The sequence below is a fragment of the Pelmatolapia mariae genome, linkage group LG1 (genome assembly GCF_036321145.2).
Source record: "Pelmatolapia mariae isolate MD_Pm_ZW linkage group LG1, Pm_UMD_F_2, whole genome shotgun sequence".
NCBI lineage: Eukaryota > Metazoa > Chordata > Actinopteri > Cichliformes > Cichlidae > Pelmatolapia > Pelmatolapia mariae.
The window spans coordinates 27,201,583-27,221,274 of NC_086227.1; the positions used below are offsets into that span (position 1 = coordinate 27,201,583).

The 19,692-nt window shown below is 38.5% G+C and overlaps 3 protein-coding genes across 4 annotated transcripts in view; all 3 read right to left on the minus strand.

Annotated features, from left to right (window-relative positions):
• The window catches only part of LOC134630308 (frizzled-3-like), a 32,317-nt gene extending 29,913 nt beyond the window's left edge, over positions 1-2,404 (minus strand). For both annotated transcript variants that reach the window (XM_063477506.1, XM_063477500.1), the window contains exons 1-2: positions 2,296-2,404; positions 481-1,354 (exon numbers count right to left, since the gene is read on the minus strand). In XM_063477506.1, coding sequence (XP_063333576.1) covers positions 481-906 — 426 coding nt within the window. In that variant the 5' untranslated portion in view covers positions 907-1,354; positions 2,296-2,404. The remainder of the gene's footprint in view (positions 1-480; positions 1,355-2,295) is intronic.
• A 651-nt stretch (positions 2,405-3,055) lies between these two features.
• Positions 3,056-7,245, minus strand: krtcap3 (keratinocyte associated protein 3). Its single transcript, XM_063462658.1, has 6 exons — positions 7,146-7,245; positions 5,569-5,753; positions 4,877-4,936; positions 4,576-4,773; positions 4,303-4,437; positions 3,056-4,052 (listed from the first exon to the last, which is right to left on the minus strand). The coding sequence occupies exons 1-6, from the start codon at positions 7,156-7,158 to the stop codon at positions 3,981-3,983; spliced, it is 663 nt and encodes a 220-aa protein (XP_063318728.1). The 5' UTR covers positions 7,159-7,245; the 3' UTR covers positions 3,056-3,980.
• A 213-nt stretch (positions 7,246-7,458) lies between these two features.
• On the minus strand, positions 7,459-18,844 carry LOC134630319 (nuclear receptor-binding protein-like). Its single transcript, XM_063477518.1, has 18 exons — positions 18,719-18,844; positions 17,772-18,141; positions 17,473-17,595; positions 17,177-17,278; positions 16,867-16,956; positions 16,594-16,634; positions 16,392-16,486; positions 15,649-15,732; positions 14,984-15,039; positions 14,800-14,898; positions 13,704-13,836; positions 13,273-13,363; positions 12,934-12,984; positions 12,452-12,587; positions 12,291-12,344; positions 12,105-12,168; positions 9,924-9,979; positions 7,459-9,665 (listed from the first exon to the last, which is right to left on the minus strand). The coding sequence occupies exons 2-18, from the start codon at positions 18,006-18,008 to the stop codon at positions 9,606-9,608; spliced, it is 1,572 nt and encodes a 523-aa protein (XP_063333588.1). The 5' UTR covers positions 18,009-18,141; positions 18,719-18,844; the 3' UTR covers positions 7,459-9,605.
• Between the last annotated feature and the right edge of the window lie 848 nt (positions 18,845-19,692).

The window sequence follows — 19,692 nt, forward strand, 5'->3', positions numbered from 1 at the left end:
TTGCCTGGGAACACCTCGGGGTTCCCCAAGAGGAGCTGGAAACATTGATTGTGACAGGAACATCTGCACAGATCATTTAGCCTGCAGCCATCTGACTCCAGATAAACAGTGAAACATGGAAGATAGATGGATGAATAAATAAACTGTCCAAGGTGGTTTATTTCACTGACCATAGAAAAATACCTTTCCTTGACAATGATGCTCTTTATGCTGTGTGTGAAATCCTTTTGTCCTGAGCCTGACATCACACCACAATGTGAAACTACCAGCTGTTGCTTTGTAGCCATTTAGCATTTTACACCTTGTAAACAAGACCTGTGCTACATGTTAAGACAATCTATACCAAAAAAACGCAAACAAACAAAAAAAACATGTAATCTCAAATCTCTAATTTACTGCATCAGCTAAACAATTTCCCTGTGTATTGTGACACAAATGAAGGACACTCACACACAGACACACACACATATATAAGCATACCTCCATTGCTAGTGCAGCAGTCTGCTGGTCATAGTGATTCAGAAGATTGGGCATGAATGTTGTGTTGTAAGGCAGATCCTGGCACATTCTCAGTCTGATGGGCTCACAGGTAAACTCACTGTGGCTCTCGATGGACTCCACATGAATGGCATAGGCAGGTGTAACCAGGGAGAAGACCAGCAGGAAGACAGGCATGAAGAAATAATGGATCGGAAACCTTAGTATGCAATCAGTCGTTGCAGTTTTTGGAAAAGTGTCTCTTACATATCCTCTTCCAAGAGGTGTTTGCATCTTAAATTTAGACATTTCTCCACAGCATCTCAGAGCAATGATATTATAATGCAGTAAACCATTACATAGGCAACCTGTGAAGGAATTAGGTCCATTTTTAGTTCCAGTGGTGGTGCTAAAGCAATAGATCCACATTAGAGAACGAAAAATCCACAAAATGGGTACGCTCCCGTACACCCTGACTGCATATGCAGTCAGGAATGGTGCTGCTCTTTCTCACAGTCTTCACATTCGCCGGCAACTGTTGTATGTGCTCTTCTGGGTCTGAACTGTCACTTAAAAATCATCATATGATTTCCCTCCACCTCCTGATGGTTCCATTGTCAAAAACAAATCCCACCTCCAAACAGAGAGTATGTCCCACTGTCAGCCTTCTACTGGAGGTCAACTTTTATACTTCTTTCTCCCTTGAAAATGTTCAGCTTCTTAATTCATTTCCAGACACATTTCAAAGAACAAACCAACCCTTTCTATGACAAATAACATGGAAATTGTTGGGGTTTTATTTTAATTCATTAGCCAGAGAAAATTTTGTTATTTCAAAAATAAATTGCCACACTGGTTTAGATCCATCAAGCAGGTCCTGCAGAATAAAAACACAAAGAAAGGTTTAATTAAAATCTGGTATTGTCCCTCACCAGCCACACCCTACTCTATACAAGCATCGAGGTTTAAATATCTCATAAAATCCACTAATATGTGCAGGATAGTTGTGTTTTCCTGACACAATGAGTGATAGCATAATTTAGAGATAGTGTCTTGGCTTGTCTCTGTGTTTTTAGTGCTTTTCGTCTATGAGTGTTTTGTCAGTGTGTGTGTACGCTGCAGACAACTGAAAACACGTTCAAAGCAAACCTCGGCAGTTACTCTCGTTCAAAGCCGCTAATGCGAACGTTACACCTGCGGAAGATCTGACACTCCCCCCGCCCCCACTGCCGTGTTTGTGAGAGGTTGGCAGGGCAACAGTAACGCACACCTGCGATGTTTCACACGCGCACACAGTAAACTTCAGACACGCATCATTCAAATAAAGCAGAACCCGGCACCGCGCTTTTTAATTCGCACGTGCGTGAATTGCTCCCAGTCGGTCGTTAGGCACGAGCTAACTTGCTTCAACGCTCATAGCTAGCTAGCGTTATCGCTATTAAATTGGTAACTACTTCAAGCGAACACCTGTGTAACCGTGGGGCACTGCCCTTAACGTTACCTTCCTTCTCCTCCACGCCGGGTGGAAAAGCTGGCTGTTTTTAAAGGGGGCACAAACCTTTAAAGGTTGGCTTCAGTGCGGCATCTTCGCCGCGTTAAGGCAAAGCACTCGCACGGTGGTGACACGCCAGGATCACAGCCTATCAATCCGTTTGTCACCGCAGTGTCTTCAGCCCAGCAGCAGCAGTAGGGCGCTTCTAGAGCACGGTTCCTCTAATTAAAGCATTTTCCTTGAAGTCTGCCTGCCTTGCTCGTGAGCACTGAATTATGAGTCGGCAGCACAGTTACGGTCTAACATCACAGTAATAAATGATTTACCTTGTGTGTAAAACACCGAGCGGTCCTCTGCTTCACCGGCTCCGTTCACTGCAGCAGCTCGTTTGTTTCCCTGTTTGCAGCTGGTTTGACTGCGGCGCGCAGTCGACATGTCGGGACCGCGGATTCGACGTGACCGCGCAAAGACTCGACTAAATTGGCCCCACAGGAGTCTGTGCGTGTGGGCTTTCTGCAGATGTAGAACTAAATGGTACAAAACACCGCATGAAGACAGAATGCTAAGTTTAGAAACAAAATGCATTGACATTTTTTAAAAATCTGAATTGTAATGAGTTTTTTAAACTATTGTATTAGCCACAATTCAAACATGAAGCTAACAAACAACAAAGATGATTACTCTTCGTATTAATCTCGTGGTTTCATATAAGCCTATGTGTCCGGTGTGACACACGCAGATTTGTTTTGATTGTATCAGTCAACACAGTGTCAATATTTATCCCTGACGGCCTCGGGATTAGTGAGCTATGATTCCCTTCCACACGATTGAACATGCCACTAGATTAACCGTTTCATGGTTGATCTGATCTGATCCCCTCTGTCGTTGAGTCAGTGTGTGCAGCTTAGACTGCTGGCCCACATTCTGGCTTTCACCTCCTAATATAACACTACTTAACATATAACCAGAGTACTGTACTGCACAAAGACAGTCCAAGCACACAGCTTTAAGTCCACATCATGTTTAATTGATAGAGTAAAGTATATGTGTGTGAAATGCATGGGCTTACAAAAATTCTGGACACTACTTAAAATGATTACTGCTTACTACAAATGTATGACCACCAATAAAAAGTTTACTTTTAAAAAAAAAAAGCATACTCAATTTAATCTCACTACAGTTTTAGATTAAAATCTCTCTGAAATATGTTTTCTCAGAATTTAAGCAAAAAGCTGACAAATAATAATGTAATTAGAAAAAGAATATATAAAAACACTTTATAATGCATATTAAATACAGTACAACCACATCAATGGCATGTTCAGCAAGCAAATAGGGTTCTCCATCCCAAGACACTCATTTCAGTTACCTTTACAATTATCTTTCAATACAACAAATTTCCATTTCCAATTTACATAACATCTTCATCATAGGTTTCCAATTTGCATAAACAGCAAGACTTCATTTTCTGTGGTCCGCTGAAGGCATCTTAAATGCAGCACAGTGGATTAATTAATCTCTACAAACAGTAAAACACTAAACATACTGCGAAAAGCTATATGTCGCTGAAATAAGCATACATGCTAAAACATACTTGAGTTAATCTAAAAACATTGTTGCTGGTTTTTCCTTCATGAACAAAGGTTTCTTCGTATTGGCACACTTAAAACCCAAACAGTCAAGTAGGGGTACAGGACTGAAATCATTCTTTATATCTTACTTTGTACCTGTATATATTGTCTCTTACATTGGCATGAACGCTGAATCCCATCAGTCAATAGGTTTTTTTTTTGTTTGTTTTTTGTGATTGTTCACTAAATTAACATTAATTAGGCACACAGAGTGAAGCTGTGAGCAGCCAGCTGTAGTAAACTCATTCCATTCCTGCACTACATTACTGGAGTAACACTACCCTAAATGATTGTAGAAGAAATAGTTCAGTCTGTGCAGAGATGCAGTCATGCTTTTTGGGATTTAGCCTTCTTAGATGTGCTTGGTGCTTGTTGTTTAGTTACAGTTCGGGATTCGCACGCTCTCCAATCAGGTGTCGGCTGTGAGGAGAGCACTCGGCCTCTTCCTCCAACTAGAACAGAGAATGACACAAAAGACGAGGCATGATGAGACGAGTATGAGCGGTTTTGGTTTTTGTAACATGACAGAGTGAGCACGGATGTGTACAGGTAGCCTTTATTTAAAGGATGGCTGTGTGAGAAGGAGTAACAATGAATAACTTCTGCGTCTGAATTAGACCAAGTATGTGTGTGTATGTTTGAGTCACACACCAAAGTTATACCCCTCAAGCATATTCATCTGGCCCACACAAAGATACACACCTGCTCTTTGATGTAGTTGTTCTTGCAGGGTGGCAGCCCCCTGAGAGCCAGTCCCACCATGAAGCACCACACTGACAGTCCCGCTTCAACTGCCGAAAACACTGCACAGGGGATCCACAGAGCCAGGGTGGTGTCCTGAGAGATGGGAGGTGGTGGAAAGGAGAAAATGTGAGATAAATGTTGATCCTTTCTCATGTCATGCTTTAAAAAAAAATAAAATAAAAAAAAATCATGTTTTACGCTGAGGGAAGGGGAGGGGGACTTCAAACTCACATAGATCCTTGTAGTATCAAATGGACATCGGACACCAACAGGTGACCGAGCATTGATGGGCACCTGTGTGTCACTGCAACCGACCATCAAACCCTTCCCATCGTGGGCAATTGTGACACCAATGGCAAAGAGAAGTCCGACACAACATGCTGCTGAGAGCAAAGCATTCAGGATTGATGCAGTCAGGAGGCCTATTTGCTGAAAATAGATAGTACAAAGAAATTACATATATGAGGGGATGTGTACAGTGTCAGTGACTGAAGTGATCATATTGGTAGCTGAAGTCAAATTAAATTCTTACCACTTTGAGCACATTAAGGTTCCTTGACACCACAATGGCAATAATCCCAGTTGCAATACTCTGTAACATTCAAATCATGAGATAAGTTGAGATCAGTCTTTAAGCTTTGCACAGTACAGGGTTTATTAAGTTACCAGCAATTAAATGAATGCATTAAGTCCTATAGAAGAAGAACTTAAAATTTAAAACAAACAGGCTCTTTAACAGAAGTTGGGCCCATTATTGAAAAGTAAAAAATATCTGGTAACTTCTACTTTCTGTCTTACTTGTACACTCTTAAAATATGAAAGAAAACAAAGTTAATATCTTCTTATCCCCAACAAGTTTATGTGGTACATGACTGTAATTGTAATGAGGTCTGCCCCGGAGGGACAAGTAGCTGTTTTGAAGAACCGGCTCTCCTGTAATCAGCAAGTTCAGTCTTGATTGCTTAGAAACATACACAACACTATCACTGAGGTAAAGTTTAAAAAAAAAAAATCACCCGAGTGAGCTTTTGATGTTCTCATGCATCAAACAAACGGAACTGCTGATAAATGTGATTGCAGATAGCTCTGTGTGATAAAAACTTTAAAGTAAAATGTTTCGATGAAGGCAGAAATTCCTAGAGGTTTAATGTCGCTTGGTTCACAACATGCTCATTTGAACTGCCAAATTGACTTTAAAACACAAAAAGAAAACCACTGACTCACCAGCAAGCCCGAGGTGACGGAGATGATGTTGGTCACGGTGTATTCAGTAGAAATTTGCTGGCTGGGTTTGGAAATGTGGCGGAGAATGCTGCCATGGACAATGGCGCCAAAGATGAAGTTTATATGGCCGATGATTATAAGGGCCAACCCCTTTCTCATCAGCCTCCTTGGCCCTTTGTCCTTATCTGAAAGTAAAACTTTCGATTACCTACTGGCACGTACAGAAACGTAACAGTGGGTGGTTTGATTGTCAATATAACTTATGGGAGATGAATCTATCTATTCCATACAAAAACAATAGACTTGTTATATCACATAGAAATGCTGTCCAGTCTTGGTTTTGCTAAAATTACAACCATTTCTAGAATGAAACCTACTGTGACACTCAGGCCTGGAGAAAGGCCTCCATCCTGGCTTCCTATACGTTTTAGAATTGATTTTTACGGTTATTTTAAAGCTTGTCTCAGTTTGGCCCCCGGTTACTTCCGCTGACCCCAGATTAGCATACTTGCAGATGACCGTACTTTTGTCATCAGGGCCTGTTGTCTTTAGACTACCTGACGATATCAGGCTTGCAGAATCAGTGACTTCCTTTAAATTGCTTCTTAAAACTCATTCTAACAGACCTAATTTTACATGATTCTATTACATGTGAACTATTTTATTTTCTAGCTAGCAAATTCATTACTTCATGTATATATTCTTTTTGTTGTATGCGTGTCCTCAATGCGTGGCATTCAGATTAAACCTACCCTTTGAGTATTACTCGTCCACAGTTATGTCAGAGAACCTGCTTTTAACTGTAGTATATAAATTATTTATGTATTTTTTTACAGCTTCACAATTAAAAAAATATTTATAAATAAATGACTTGGATAATATGTATACAAAGCCGATAAATCAGTTAATCAACCTGTCAGCTCTCTCTGGTGGACAAACTAAGTACTTTAATGTTAATGCGGTTTCTTTTGACTATACAATCTGAGCAGAAAGCTAAAACAGCTAACACTGGTGTGGCTGTCCAGCTCTTTGCGTCTCTCTTCACAATGTAATATCTGTAAAGTCTCACCCATTTTTTTTAACCCTTTTATCGACCCATTTACCTCTTCGTGTGCTTTATACACATGTGGTGAAAACTGCCCCCCCCCCCCCCCCCCAACTAAAACATTTATTATTATTATTATTATTATACATTCTGTACGTCATAACGAGTAACAGCAAACACGGGTGAAACAACAACTGTGAGTGACCACTGGGTCAGAGATTGGAGTTAGCGCGGACAAACGTGCTTCCTTTTACTCGATTCTCGATTACTTATTCGAGTTGCCATCACTTCTCTGATTGTTTAAAAAGCCAATTTCCACTATTAATAAGTTAAAATAAAGCAATAGAGAAACTGGTGGCTAATATATAGATTAGGCAAACTTTTACAAATGAATCCACACAGCAGCTGTAGGCCTGGTGGTGGTCAGGTATATACCCGCAGGTAAGATGGAAAATAACATCGGGAGGTAGTCGTTACTATGCAGTCTACGGTGGTTTTTACAGCACCTGAATACGATCGCAGGCAAACTCACCAAAAGTGCACATCTCTCTACAGGGAACGACGTTTTTCTGTGAATAATGTCCAGAGTTTTCAGGCTACAGTTCAACAGCACGATAGCAGAAACTCCAAACCACACGTACGCCCCTATATTACTTCCTGTATGACGTCACCGATCTCACCTGTGTACTGCCTGCACCTCTGTGGACGCGGAAGGGCGCAGCAGTCATTTCAGATTCATCATTGCATCTTTGTTGTGTGTAATTCTCACTAATAGTGTATCCGGCACAAAACTGTGAAACTCTGATTCGCAAATGACTCCAAAAACACAAAGTCATGATGCAGTTCACACATTTATTCGTAAGAACCAGTATTCTTGAAATACAAAATGTAGGAATTTCAAAATATAACCAAAAGCTGGTATCATGGAGTAACTGGCTAAAGCTGCACACCCTGTACAATAACTTATTAACCAGTTTCATCACAAACTGGCTGGAAAGGTACAAAAGTAAGAGAGAACAGAGGTGCAGGGGAGAGAGAGTCAGTATAAAACTTAGGTGCATCACATTGGTTGTTTTTTTGTTTTTTGTTTTTTAACCACTTCTACATGTGGTGCATTTACATTCCCCTTGCTGGCATGAGAACAACTCTTTGGAAAATACAACCTTGCCAGTTCACAAACACACATGCAGACAGTGGAAAATAATGGAATAGGACAGAACACTTATGTACAAAAGAAGGTGGGAGAAAAATAGTGACCTGAACTTGGTGAAAAAGACCACTGAAATCACTGGATTATTATCTCAACAGAGAGGTGTACAGCTTAAATATTATAGCTCAATAACCAGCATTGGATTAAATATCAGTCTGAAAGCGCAAACAACTTTTCATCGGATTGCTAGACTAGTTACAATACACTTAGAAGTATATTTTTAATAAAATACCAGCACAGCAGAAGTTATGGTACGCAACAGTTGTTTTTCTAGCAATTGTACTACCTGTTTAAGTTCCTAAATTGTTTGAGCTTTCAGACAGCAGTACCAGTAGTTCAAAAATAGTTTTGTGCCACAATGTCACAAAAAGGCCACAATTAACTCCCTGGTCACAACACAGGTCTAAACAAGACCTGTATGATGTAAAAGGTGTTTACTCAAGTGTCTGTGCTCAATGCAACAGGTCCGAGTTTTAGCAAAAGTCACTGTTTAGCAAAGAAAACAACGGAAACACAACGGGTTGTGTATTGGCTGAGACTATCAGCGTGGTGCCTGTGCTGTTGCTGTAAACAAGTAAAGAAAAACACATGCTATATCGGATTAACATGTATAAAACACACAAAGAAAAGCCTGGGTCATCTCTCTACAAGATATGGCAAATGAGTTTAGTACACAAGTCTCTCTGAACGACTTAAGGGAAGAGTACCGTGTGCGAACCCAACAAGCAGCAAATGGTAAAACCTAACAACATAAAAACAATATGAAAGGAGGAATTACAGGCAAGAGCGCCTACAGTAAAGCAAAACCATAAAAAAATAAAAGAGAAATTCAGTAACACTGAGTTCACAGTATCTTAAAGTAACCAAGAGATCATCTTTCAGAGAAAGAGGGTAAGATGGCTTCTCAAAATGTGAAATGCACACACATTTTGTTGTGTACCAAAGGCCTTTTAAATTACATAGATTTTTTTAAACTATCAAGTGAAATAAAGCAAGTGTCTGTTATCCAGTTTCAAACTATTCCACGTATTTAACCCAACAGGCACTTGGTTGGTCTAACAAACACTGAAATTCAAAGAGGTGGGAATGCTCTATCATGTAACGAGGGGCCAAACGAGAAGAAACTGATGTAAGTTGTTTTCTAGATTTCCTTGGTGTGGAAACGCATCCCTCCACCTCCAGTGAAGTCACAATTTTGCTGACTGTCAACAGGTGTTCGATTCTACTGTAAAACAGGAGCAAGAAAACCGTGTGACTCTTAAAGGCCAGAATGAGGTCTGATGAAGTTTTACACCATCTCCTCCCAGAACACAAACAGGCCAGGCAAATCATTATGTAAACACCCTGCCCTGAAATACAACTGTGAGGAAAGTGTAGCTTTCAATATAAAACTGCAACTAAGTGTGTTAAACTTGATCAATGTTCCAGCACTGATTAAGTTTAGCTTGCAATTCGACATACCTAACTTAATAGCCAAATCATTCAAAAGGATCTGACATGAACATATTGTAGGCGTGTATGCATTTGACTTTTACAATAAAAACTTCAAATTACTACTGGAGGTTTGCGTGGAGTCATCTGGCTTTACTTTTAATATTTGGGAGCTTTTAGGAAATGTTATTCCCTGAAGTAAGAAAGCGCTTCTCCTTTGGTCACATCATCGCTTAAGGCTTCGTTAAAAAAAAAAAAGAAAAAAGAAACAAGCAAACCAGGTAGTCACTGTGTTGAGTAACAAAACAGAACATGTAACAAGGCTGAGAGCGATGGTCTGGTAAGCCATTGCTAGTGAGGAACTTGGTTGAATGATTCTTCTAGTTGAATGGCTACTGTGTTTTGGTCCACCTGCAAAGAACATAAAGACAATGACAACAACCCAGGATGTTATAATCACACATACATACAAATAAATAAATATATAACAGAAACTGTGTCAGGAAGTAAGAAATGTTGGCAAAAAAGTAAAAAAAATGTCTCTGTTTGGGAGAGTATATTAATAATGATCAGCTGCCACTTTCAAACACTGGAAATAACACACACACACACACACACACACACACACACACAGAATATGATTTTTTTTAAATACAGGAAAAAACCCACCTCACTGATTAAGCCCAGCTGCACCAACTCTGCGGACAAATCTTGAAAGTTCTCATCTGAAACACATACCAATGTAGTTTGTAACAGTAATTCACAGTCACAACTTCAGCACACACACCCATGAAGCTAAAGCTAATAAAAGTGTTAAGTACTGGTAAGTAATGCCCCCCCCCCCACACACACACACACACACACACACCACATAAGACCAATAAAAAAAAACAACTACTCTGGTTGCTCTTTGCACCACTAAACATTTTTGTGGTATGGCTGTGCAAATTTTAAATGTTATAAGGCAACAAGCATCTAGTATTGAGGGGGCCGGAAGAGATTTATCAAATTAGAAGAAAAGGACAAAAGTGGTTCTGCCAGGTCAAAAACTGTTAAACCATGTTTGTCTCTTTTTGAAGCCTTAGTATCTCCCAACTCTTCTTTCTACAGCCATTAAAAAAACAAACAAATCTAATCTAGTTTTATCTAGTTTGTCAACATCTAATCCCGTTCTTTCTTTTTCACAGCAATATGTGACTGTACACACTGTTTACCTAAAAACTGGCAGAAAATGTCAGATAAAGGTGGTTACATAATTGCTAGGTTGCTCAGAATACATTAAGACATTGGTAAAATGTTCAGAACAAAGTATTATCACAAATTTTGTTGCCTACTTCCTTCCAAGACCACCTGTTTGGTTATAACCTAATGTTTTGAAACTTTTTCCATTATCGCTATAGTGGCTGCACTATTCTGTGCTTTGTGTGGTTTGTCATGGTCTGTCAATTTTTAATAACACAGCTGTCAATTTATAACTATACCAGGAATGTCGCTGGGACAACACAAGCTGCAGGAGGAGACAGAGGATCCAATAACTTTGACATTAACAAACACACCCGTGGGCCCCAGCTATGTGAAGAGGGGCTTGATATTCAAGTTCAGGGTGAGGCTTCCTCACTTGTTTGCTCCTTGTGGTCTGGTATTAAGTCATTTAACAAAATTAGCACCCATTTACCTTTAATTTAAACATGCTTAACTTGTATATATGTTGTAGCAGGATTTAGCTTAACCATGCAAAATGCTAAGGTGGCTCAATGTGAGTTAGGGCTTTTCTGTCTTTAAAAAATATCCAAGACAGTTGCAAGAAGAACAAGGCATGATTAGTAAGTGTGGGTGCGCGTGGAGGTAAAGTTTCATCAAGTATTTCAGTGGCATTTGGGTGCAAGTGTCCAAAAGAAGACATATGGTGTGAGAAACAGAAAATGCTAAAGATATAGAGTAAAGTGAATGCATGCGAGTATGTGACAAACTGAGTCTGCAAATGAGAGACAGGGGGATGAAAGCCCGGGAAGAGATGAGCAGATCTTGACACAGGAGGTGACAGCTGTCAGCTGCAGCCTTTCACAGGCCTGACATTCTCCACACGCCTGCAACATTACACATGCCTACCATACCTGTTTGTGCATGTGCATTAGATCAGATCACACTGCCAGTTGTATGTTATATTCTCATTTGCCTCCCTTCAAGCTTCTACTTGTCTTTCAAAAACTAGCAAAATTAAAAAAAAAATAATTTCTTTTTCCATGATGAAGACTGATCAGATTTCAGCATTTGTAAAGCCAGTAAGGCAACAAACTAATAAAAGCATGTCAAATAAATTTTTAAAATAAGCACAAGATTTTCATGACACACAAGCGACAGCTAGTCTTCCAGCCTAAAATAGTCATGCACACTGTGACATACACATTGTGACGCCATTCAAGCTCTCTCTGGAACTTCACTCTCACTTTCCTACATGCCTCAGTACAAACACGTGGAGACAGGGAGGGATACTCCATGTTAAAAGTAATAAAAATCACACTCAGATATTTACAACCTCGTCAACCTTGTTTACCAATACATGCAAATGAAATTCTATCATTAACCTTAAATCCAAACCCATCGACAAAATAGTTATTCTTTATAAAAACCTCACTCTGAAGTCTGACATGTTTACATGTGAACCTCTACCAGAGGCCATTAAGGTTTAGCTGATGGAAATTTTAAATATTGCTTTTTTGTGTGTTTATAAAGCAAGTCTTCCAAATTTTATATACTTGACTGACAACAGCGTTTAGCTTTTTCAAGCTCACTACACGTGTCAGCGTGTCATATGAACTGATGATAAGATATGAAATATGTTGATCTTACGAGGTAACATGTCACAGCTTAGATGTCTATTCAGTTTATCCTCCATTTTCAGCAGTAATGTAAGCTAAAAGGACAGAAACAGATTGAGAAAAGGTTATCTTCATTTCAAGTTGTTGCAGCAGGGTTGTTGTATTTTGAATTATTTTAAAAATAAAAAGAGAAAACTGCTAATGTTATAACTCTTACATGATACTTTGCTCCCTCTTCGACAGGCTCAAAGCTGCACTGCATCTGAATAATCTGCAGAAAAAGAAAAGCAGTCACAATAGAACTACATATGATGCACTGTGTCTTCATTCAGTGGCCAGTTCAATGTCCATTATGCTGGTATAAGTTGTTTTACACACCTTCCGTGTCTCAAGCTCTGAAGGTTCAGGCGTTGGGGATTTGACTGGAGGGACGACTACAGGAGATTTAATAGTCTCCTTCTGAGCCTGATGTGGACAGGGTAGCCCAAATGCCGTCATTGGATAAATACCATTCCTGATGAAAAGAGAGAAAAAAGAAAGGAAAATGTGGAGAAAACATAAAAAAGAAACAAAGTGAACTGATAAGACAATGGAATAAGAATGGGAATTGGATAAATCAGTGTAATAAATATGGTTAATAGTTGAAGACAAAGGCCCAAAACACAACATTTTATTTTTTAACAAATAATAGCCACAAAATCTAAGATACTGAAAATATCCAAAATAGTATCACATCATATAGTACTTTAAAAGATAAGTGTAGGCAGTACAAAAAACAGTCAGATGGCCCACTACTGCCTCCTTGTGGCCAGACCCATTTTTGAGCATACACAGGGTTAATACAGCAGATGTGCATTTACCTCACATCCTCCAGAAACTTGTCCAGCTCCAAAGCAGGAAACTGTGAAAGCCTACAGAAAAAAGGGAATAGTACTTTTTTAAACCATTTGAGACAATATTTAATATAATATAATGATTAATGAAAAATACAAAAAACTAAATATATATATATTTTGGGGGGTTATTTGACAACCCTTCAGCTATTATATTGCTGAATAAACAGTATGTTCTGCTACTAAACAACCTAGAGAATACTTTATATCACTGATGTTACTGCTATTTAAATAAGGTGCAAAATAAAAACATAATTTTAAATGTTCATTTAAACTACAACACGAATATCAGCCTTTGGCACTTACTTGAGCTGAACATCCTCTTTGGTCTCGGCAACAACCAGGTTTGGGTCCAGTTTCTTAGTGATCTCCTCGAGGGCATTCTCAGGAATCATGTCTGGGCAATTAAATTAACATAAAAGTAAATATCTTTAAATTTACACTTGCATACATGCTTGTTGCTGCATCTGTTCAAGAGGCAGGAAATGACACCATTAGTCACACTAGCCTGCGACCTGTTTTGCTCAGTACCACACCACAAAAAGATGATAATGAATTAGCAGAAAAAAAGCTTATGAAACTTGCAGTGCAATATGTTTATCACACTGTTAACAATGCAGTTTAAAGTTATGTTTCTAAATTTGCTTGTTCAGTTTTAAAGAAATGTCTTCTTCATGAGAGGTTTGCAAGTTTTAAGCCTGATAAAACTTTGCTTTTGCTGGCAGGAAGGGACTTACGTTGATGGCTGACAATACAGTGTGCAGCCAGCAGTTTTAAGAGCGGTACTTCAAAGAGAGCCTGGTTAAAAAGAAGCTCCCGGGCTGTAGGTCTGGCAAGAGGGTCACATTCCAGGCACTTCTGGATTAATTCCTATATAACATAAGAAAAAACCCAACAATTAGGTGATCTCCTGTGTGCAAGCACGTGGCAACAGTGGGAAGGAAAAACTCCCTTTTGACAGGTAGAAAACATCTGGCAGAACCAGGAGAGGGAGGGGCATACATCTGCCGCAACCGGTTGAGGGTGAGGGAGGGAGGCAGGACAAAGGAAACAAAAACTATAATATACAGAAGAAATGGGAATGAGACAAAACATTTTTTGAGCATGCAATTTAATGAAAGTAATGCTTAAACTGAAACACCTCATCAAAAGTTTAGGACCACATGTTTAGGACCACAAGGCCAAATCTGTGCAAAAATGTGGATTCAATGTCATTTTCTGTCAGATACTCACACTGTCATGACGTTCTGATGGCAAAGGCAAAAAAAAACAACGTTCCCTTTTTGAACGCGGTCAGGTTGTTGAACTGCATAAACAGGGCCTCTCGCAGCATGCCATCGCTGCTGAGGTGGGACGCAGTAAGACAGTCATTTGGAATTTCTTAAATGATCCTGAGGGTTATGTTTAATTGGAAGAACCAAAAATATTTCACAAGCACTGAGCCGGAGGATCTAATTGGCTGTTGTACAAGACACTGGATGGTCCTCAACCCAAATTAAGGCTGTTACTGGTGCAGACTGCAGCCCCATAAACATCAGACGGCATCTGAGACTGAAGGGCTTCAAAAAAATGGTGTGAGGTGCTTTTTCCTTCAGTGGAACAATGGAGCTTCAAGAGGTGCAGGGGCATCAAACAGCTGCTGGCTATGTCCAGAAAATTTTTTGTCTTACTCCCATTTCTTGTTGTAGTATGTTGAAGCTCTACTTGGAACCTTGTTAAGATCCAACCATGCAAAATATGATTTTTTGCCATTTTTTAAAGTGGTGTTAAACTTTTGATCAGGACTGAATAAAGATGCTGACGCCTACAAACACACGATATACTGAATCTCACCCTCTGCAGTGGGTCCTCCAGTAACTGTATGGCACTGTTGATGGCCTCCTGAGAAACATAAGAAGAGTCTCCATTCCCCTGAATCTCCAACAGTGCCATCTGCAACACATCAGCACTCATTAACAGACAGCTCTGGGAAACAGTTTAAGCTCTTATATATCATATACTACGGATCCCATCTCACCTCTAAGGCACACATGCCAAAGGAGTAGATGTCTGCAGCTGTAGTAACATCAACATCTACAATGGGAAAAGACAGTATGTACATATATTACATCGTAATCTAGACTAAGACCTATGATCCAATAATCAAAAGTGCGTCTTTGACAGCACACCAGCTGACCAAAAAACCCCCCAAAAACCAAAAAAACCCAACCCAAAAAGAGATATTAATAAGAGCATACATGATCCTGTTGCATGAAGTACTTAGTGCCTGCAATTTCAATGGAAAAATAACTGCGCAATAAGCAAAAATATTAGAATAGGGCATAAGAATTTAGTATGTCTCCAAGGACCTCTTCCTTACATTTTATATTGTTCTATTACTTTGATGTTATATACATTTACATAAAATACTCTGTTTGTATAAAAATACAAGCTTGCCATATTTTATTTAACAGAAAGGGTTTTGAAGAGAAAAACGTGTACTCTCTTAAACTAAAGGAAAGAAAATGAAATATGGAACACCCTGACTTTTCAATCATGTTAATATAATAAAAGTATTTTTGTGAGAAAGCTGAAGTTCATGTGTTTAAACATGTTTTCCAACAGAGCTGTATCATAGGCATAAATTGCTAATATCAGTAATAAGAGAAAAATAATATAAGGTCTTATTTTGATTAAATCTACCTCCATATTCCGGAGCAAAGAAGTGCAAGTTTTTCTGTTCCTCGGTACAAGTCTTTACGTGGTTGTTAATGGTGTCTGGAGCAACTGCAAATGAGATAAGGATAATTATTTTCAGAATACACAGAAGGATGAGAGAAAAAGTAAGAAAAGTCTGAAAAGTAAGCATAGGATAGGAAGAAGCATGACTGCAAACTGAAAAAGAAATGAAAAAAAAAAACCCAAAACAAGAAAGATAGGCGATGAAAAGATGAACCAAATTCAGAAACTAGCGATGTAAATATTACCTTCTGTTGTTTAAACTTTAGTGTGGGATTGTCTGGAGGCTTTGTGGTTACACTTGAGTCACTGTAGCCATATTTACACTCAGAAAATTGGTTTTCTAAACCACATTATGCACAACTTTTGTTCCCTCATATGATGTGCAGGACTGGTTTGTACAAGAACAAGGCAAAGATTTGACCATTATATAAGAAGTCTGAACTCCTCAAAGTCTATTTCCTGCTCAGCTTGCAAAGTAAAAGCAAAAATATGGGCTGTGTATTAAATATATATTTAACACTGGCAAGACTTGAACACTTGAACACTGTTTCTTGTTCTTTTGTACATAAAATCACATAAATTTCCTGTTTAATTCTACGAAAACTTTGGTTCTTAATCCATAATTTATTATAATTTGACTCCTTTACTGTTGCTTTGCCTTCACTACCTAAAACGCAGGGGATGAAACCTGTGTAATTTTATACCTGATCCAATCTTGATGAGGCCGTTGTGCTGAATGAAGACAGTGTCACAGGTCAGGTTGCCATGGATGATGGGAGGATCACAGGAGTGAAGATAACTGCATATCAGGAAAAAAAGAAAAAGAAATTACAAATACATACAATGTACTGGATTTCTATCAATGTGAGTGTATATTAAAATAAAAGAACATTTTTTAAAAATGACCTTAGAGCTGAAAGAATCTGCGTGCACCATCTCTTCCAAGCCTGTAGGATCACACAATTTATCAGAGCAATTTCTAGTTGGTTTCCAAAATGGCTTGACATTTAACCAAATAATAAGAAGCACATATTTTTTACTATAATATGAAAACTACGCTTTGCTCCAGAAAGACAGTCCCACATTCTGGCTTTAAACACAGTTACTTTTTACCTTTAGAGAAGACTTTTCATATATTCTAGTACATATGCAGTATTATAAAGTTTTGGGTTTTTTTACCTTTTCATTCATGGTCTTGTGATTCTTCTTTGTCTTTTTCAGAAACTGCTTCAAGCTTCCAGATGACATATATTCAGTAATAAAAATCACCTTAGGGAGATAAAGAAGTGTGTAGCAAACACAAAGAGAGACATTGTTCAAATGTAAACTGTGATTATTACAGGGCAATAGTAATGATTCTTATGGAGTTGACAGAATATGAAACAATGTCTCCAAAAGCCTGAGAATTATTACTATTACAGGGCAATAGTAATAATTCTTATGGAGTTGACAGAATATGAAACAATGTCTCCAAAAGCCTGAGACTCACCCTGGCCCCGTTGTCCTTTTTGTCAGCCCAGTATTTGTGAAACTTGACAATGTTGGCATGCTCCAAATGGATCAGGTTATCAAATACAGCCTCTACCTTCTCCTAAATCCAAGAAAAAAGGGCAGAAAGCATAGCAGTTATAATAAAATAGTACAAAATGTTGCTTTTCCACTTGCTCATAGAGAGTTCCTGTAAAGTAGCTCCCGATGACATCACTCATAAATTCAAAAAATGCCACAGCGTCACTATGAACTTTGTAACAATGTGCCTGATCACTCTGTAACAATGTGCCTCACCTCCAGCATTTTGAAATTTTTCCTCTCTGAGATCTTAACTTCATTCCAAACTACTTCCACTCCTTCTTCTGTGTCCATAGCCAAGTATGCAGCATCAATCCCTGGGACGTTGCGCTGATTCACCTACATTTAAAGGGAAGAGCGGCTCATGAGATCAGATATTTTACAACCAAAAATGAAGCAGACGTCAAAAACACCTTCCTCAAGTTTGGTGTTTTCATCATCTATTTTTATTCTCTCCAGCATTTTGTTTTCTTCTATGCCTCATTTTATAGTTTAGCTCAATGATCCACCCTTACCTCTTCTTTACGTTTCTGCCAGCGGCCACAAGGGCTCTCTTCCAGAATATATGATTCATCTTCACTTTCGTCCTCATCCTCTGTCGCTGAGATAGTACTAGGCTGGACAGAGGACACAGACGGAGACACAGAGGGTCCACTTTGTACCTGGTGGGTAGTACTGGACATGTTTCCTGATGTGAGCTCTGGCTTTCCCTCAGTACAGGGAGTTCCCCTCCCCTCTGACTCAGACATCATAACACACAGGTTCTGAGTTGAAACAAGTGACACAATGTCTCTTTCTTGTTTCTCCTATCTCTGTTTGAACGAGTCACACATCCATCTTCTTCTCAGGCAGGCTTTTCAACAACGTAGCGCTCAGAAGGGAGGACTGTAAACAATAACACATATGTATAGAACGTGAGAGGGCTTCTATAAGCTTTTTTTATAACAAGTACAACGTGTTCTAAGAGATAGAAGAGTTGAGAATCATTCACATTTATGTCCATATCGTGTTTTAATAACATCCGTATTGATTAAAAATGGCTGTTCAACATCCAAAGGTGTTTTCACGAAGAATGGATGAGTCGTTAGTGCTAATAAATTAGCTACAATTCTTTCCAAGTAGTAAGAAGTTAAGATGCATTTAGGATGCATTAGCAAAATTTGTAATTCACGTTTACTCTCCGACTCTAGTTTCTTTACCTATAATTGTGTGATTAAGTTACTGAGAGAGGAAGCCCCGTGGTTTACTGATAGCTTAGACGCAAAATGACATTACTGTTACAGGAGACTAAATAACTCGTGTAAGTGAACTTATTTGGTTAGGTTCCTGCTAGTGTTCAATGTTAGCTTAAAGTTCAACCACCCACTCCTTGGCTAACTTTCCCCAGGCTAACAAGCTAATGAAAGGTAAATAAACAGATTGCCAACATAAAAAGTTGAACAGCAACATACTAACGTCTTACCGTGGATCACGACAGCACCGCAAAGTTAACAAACAGCCCTGGGTTACATACTGATGAAAAAGCTGCAAAGAGACGGCAATATAAAAAATGTTAGTTCGCCATAAAAAAAAATGTTGCAGGGTTTCAAGTCCCTTTCGCACAGCATAAGTGGGAGGGGCGGGGCAACACTTGAGGAGAGCTTGCTTGCGCACAGAAAACGCAGAGCAGTGAGTACGTCGAATAGCGCTATTTAAAAATGTTACATAAAAAGGCTACATTATTTTTGTTATATATATATATATATATATATATATATATATATATATATATATATATATATATATATATATATATATACATCTATATATATATATATATAAATATATATATATATATATATATATATATATATATATATATATATATATATATATATATATATATATGATGGATGGTTACATATAGATGGATACATACTGTGATTTTGTTTTTAACCCATCACACGATCGTTGACCTTAAACGCAATGAAAACTGTGTAATCATTTGAGCTATTTCATATTCATATTTCCGCAACTGGAAAAAAAAATCGAGTAATCGGAAAATTCCGAGTTAGGTATCTCAAAATTTCAACCTACCAAGTATTTAGTTTTGTATTTATTTTTATGCTGCACTTTTTTTCTTTTTTTTTAACCGTCCAAAGTAAAATGCATTTTGCTCTGGCGACTTGTGTTGAACAACAATCAAGATAGATCCCTTAATATGAGATTCAAGTTCAGAAGTTCTCACTGGGCATTGTAATTTCATAAATATGTGCTTGTATGTCACATAACTATTTTAGTAATTAATTAAACGTACGTATCTCGTGCCGGTTAGCAATACTAAATTAATTATTAATTAAAAATAATTTTCCCCTTAAAACATTGTTTTAGCGATTGGCACTACGTTGTTTCATCGAAAGCGGAAGTTGGTAGAGGGGAACTCTCTTGGCTTTTTTT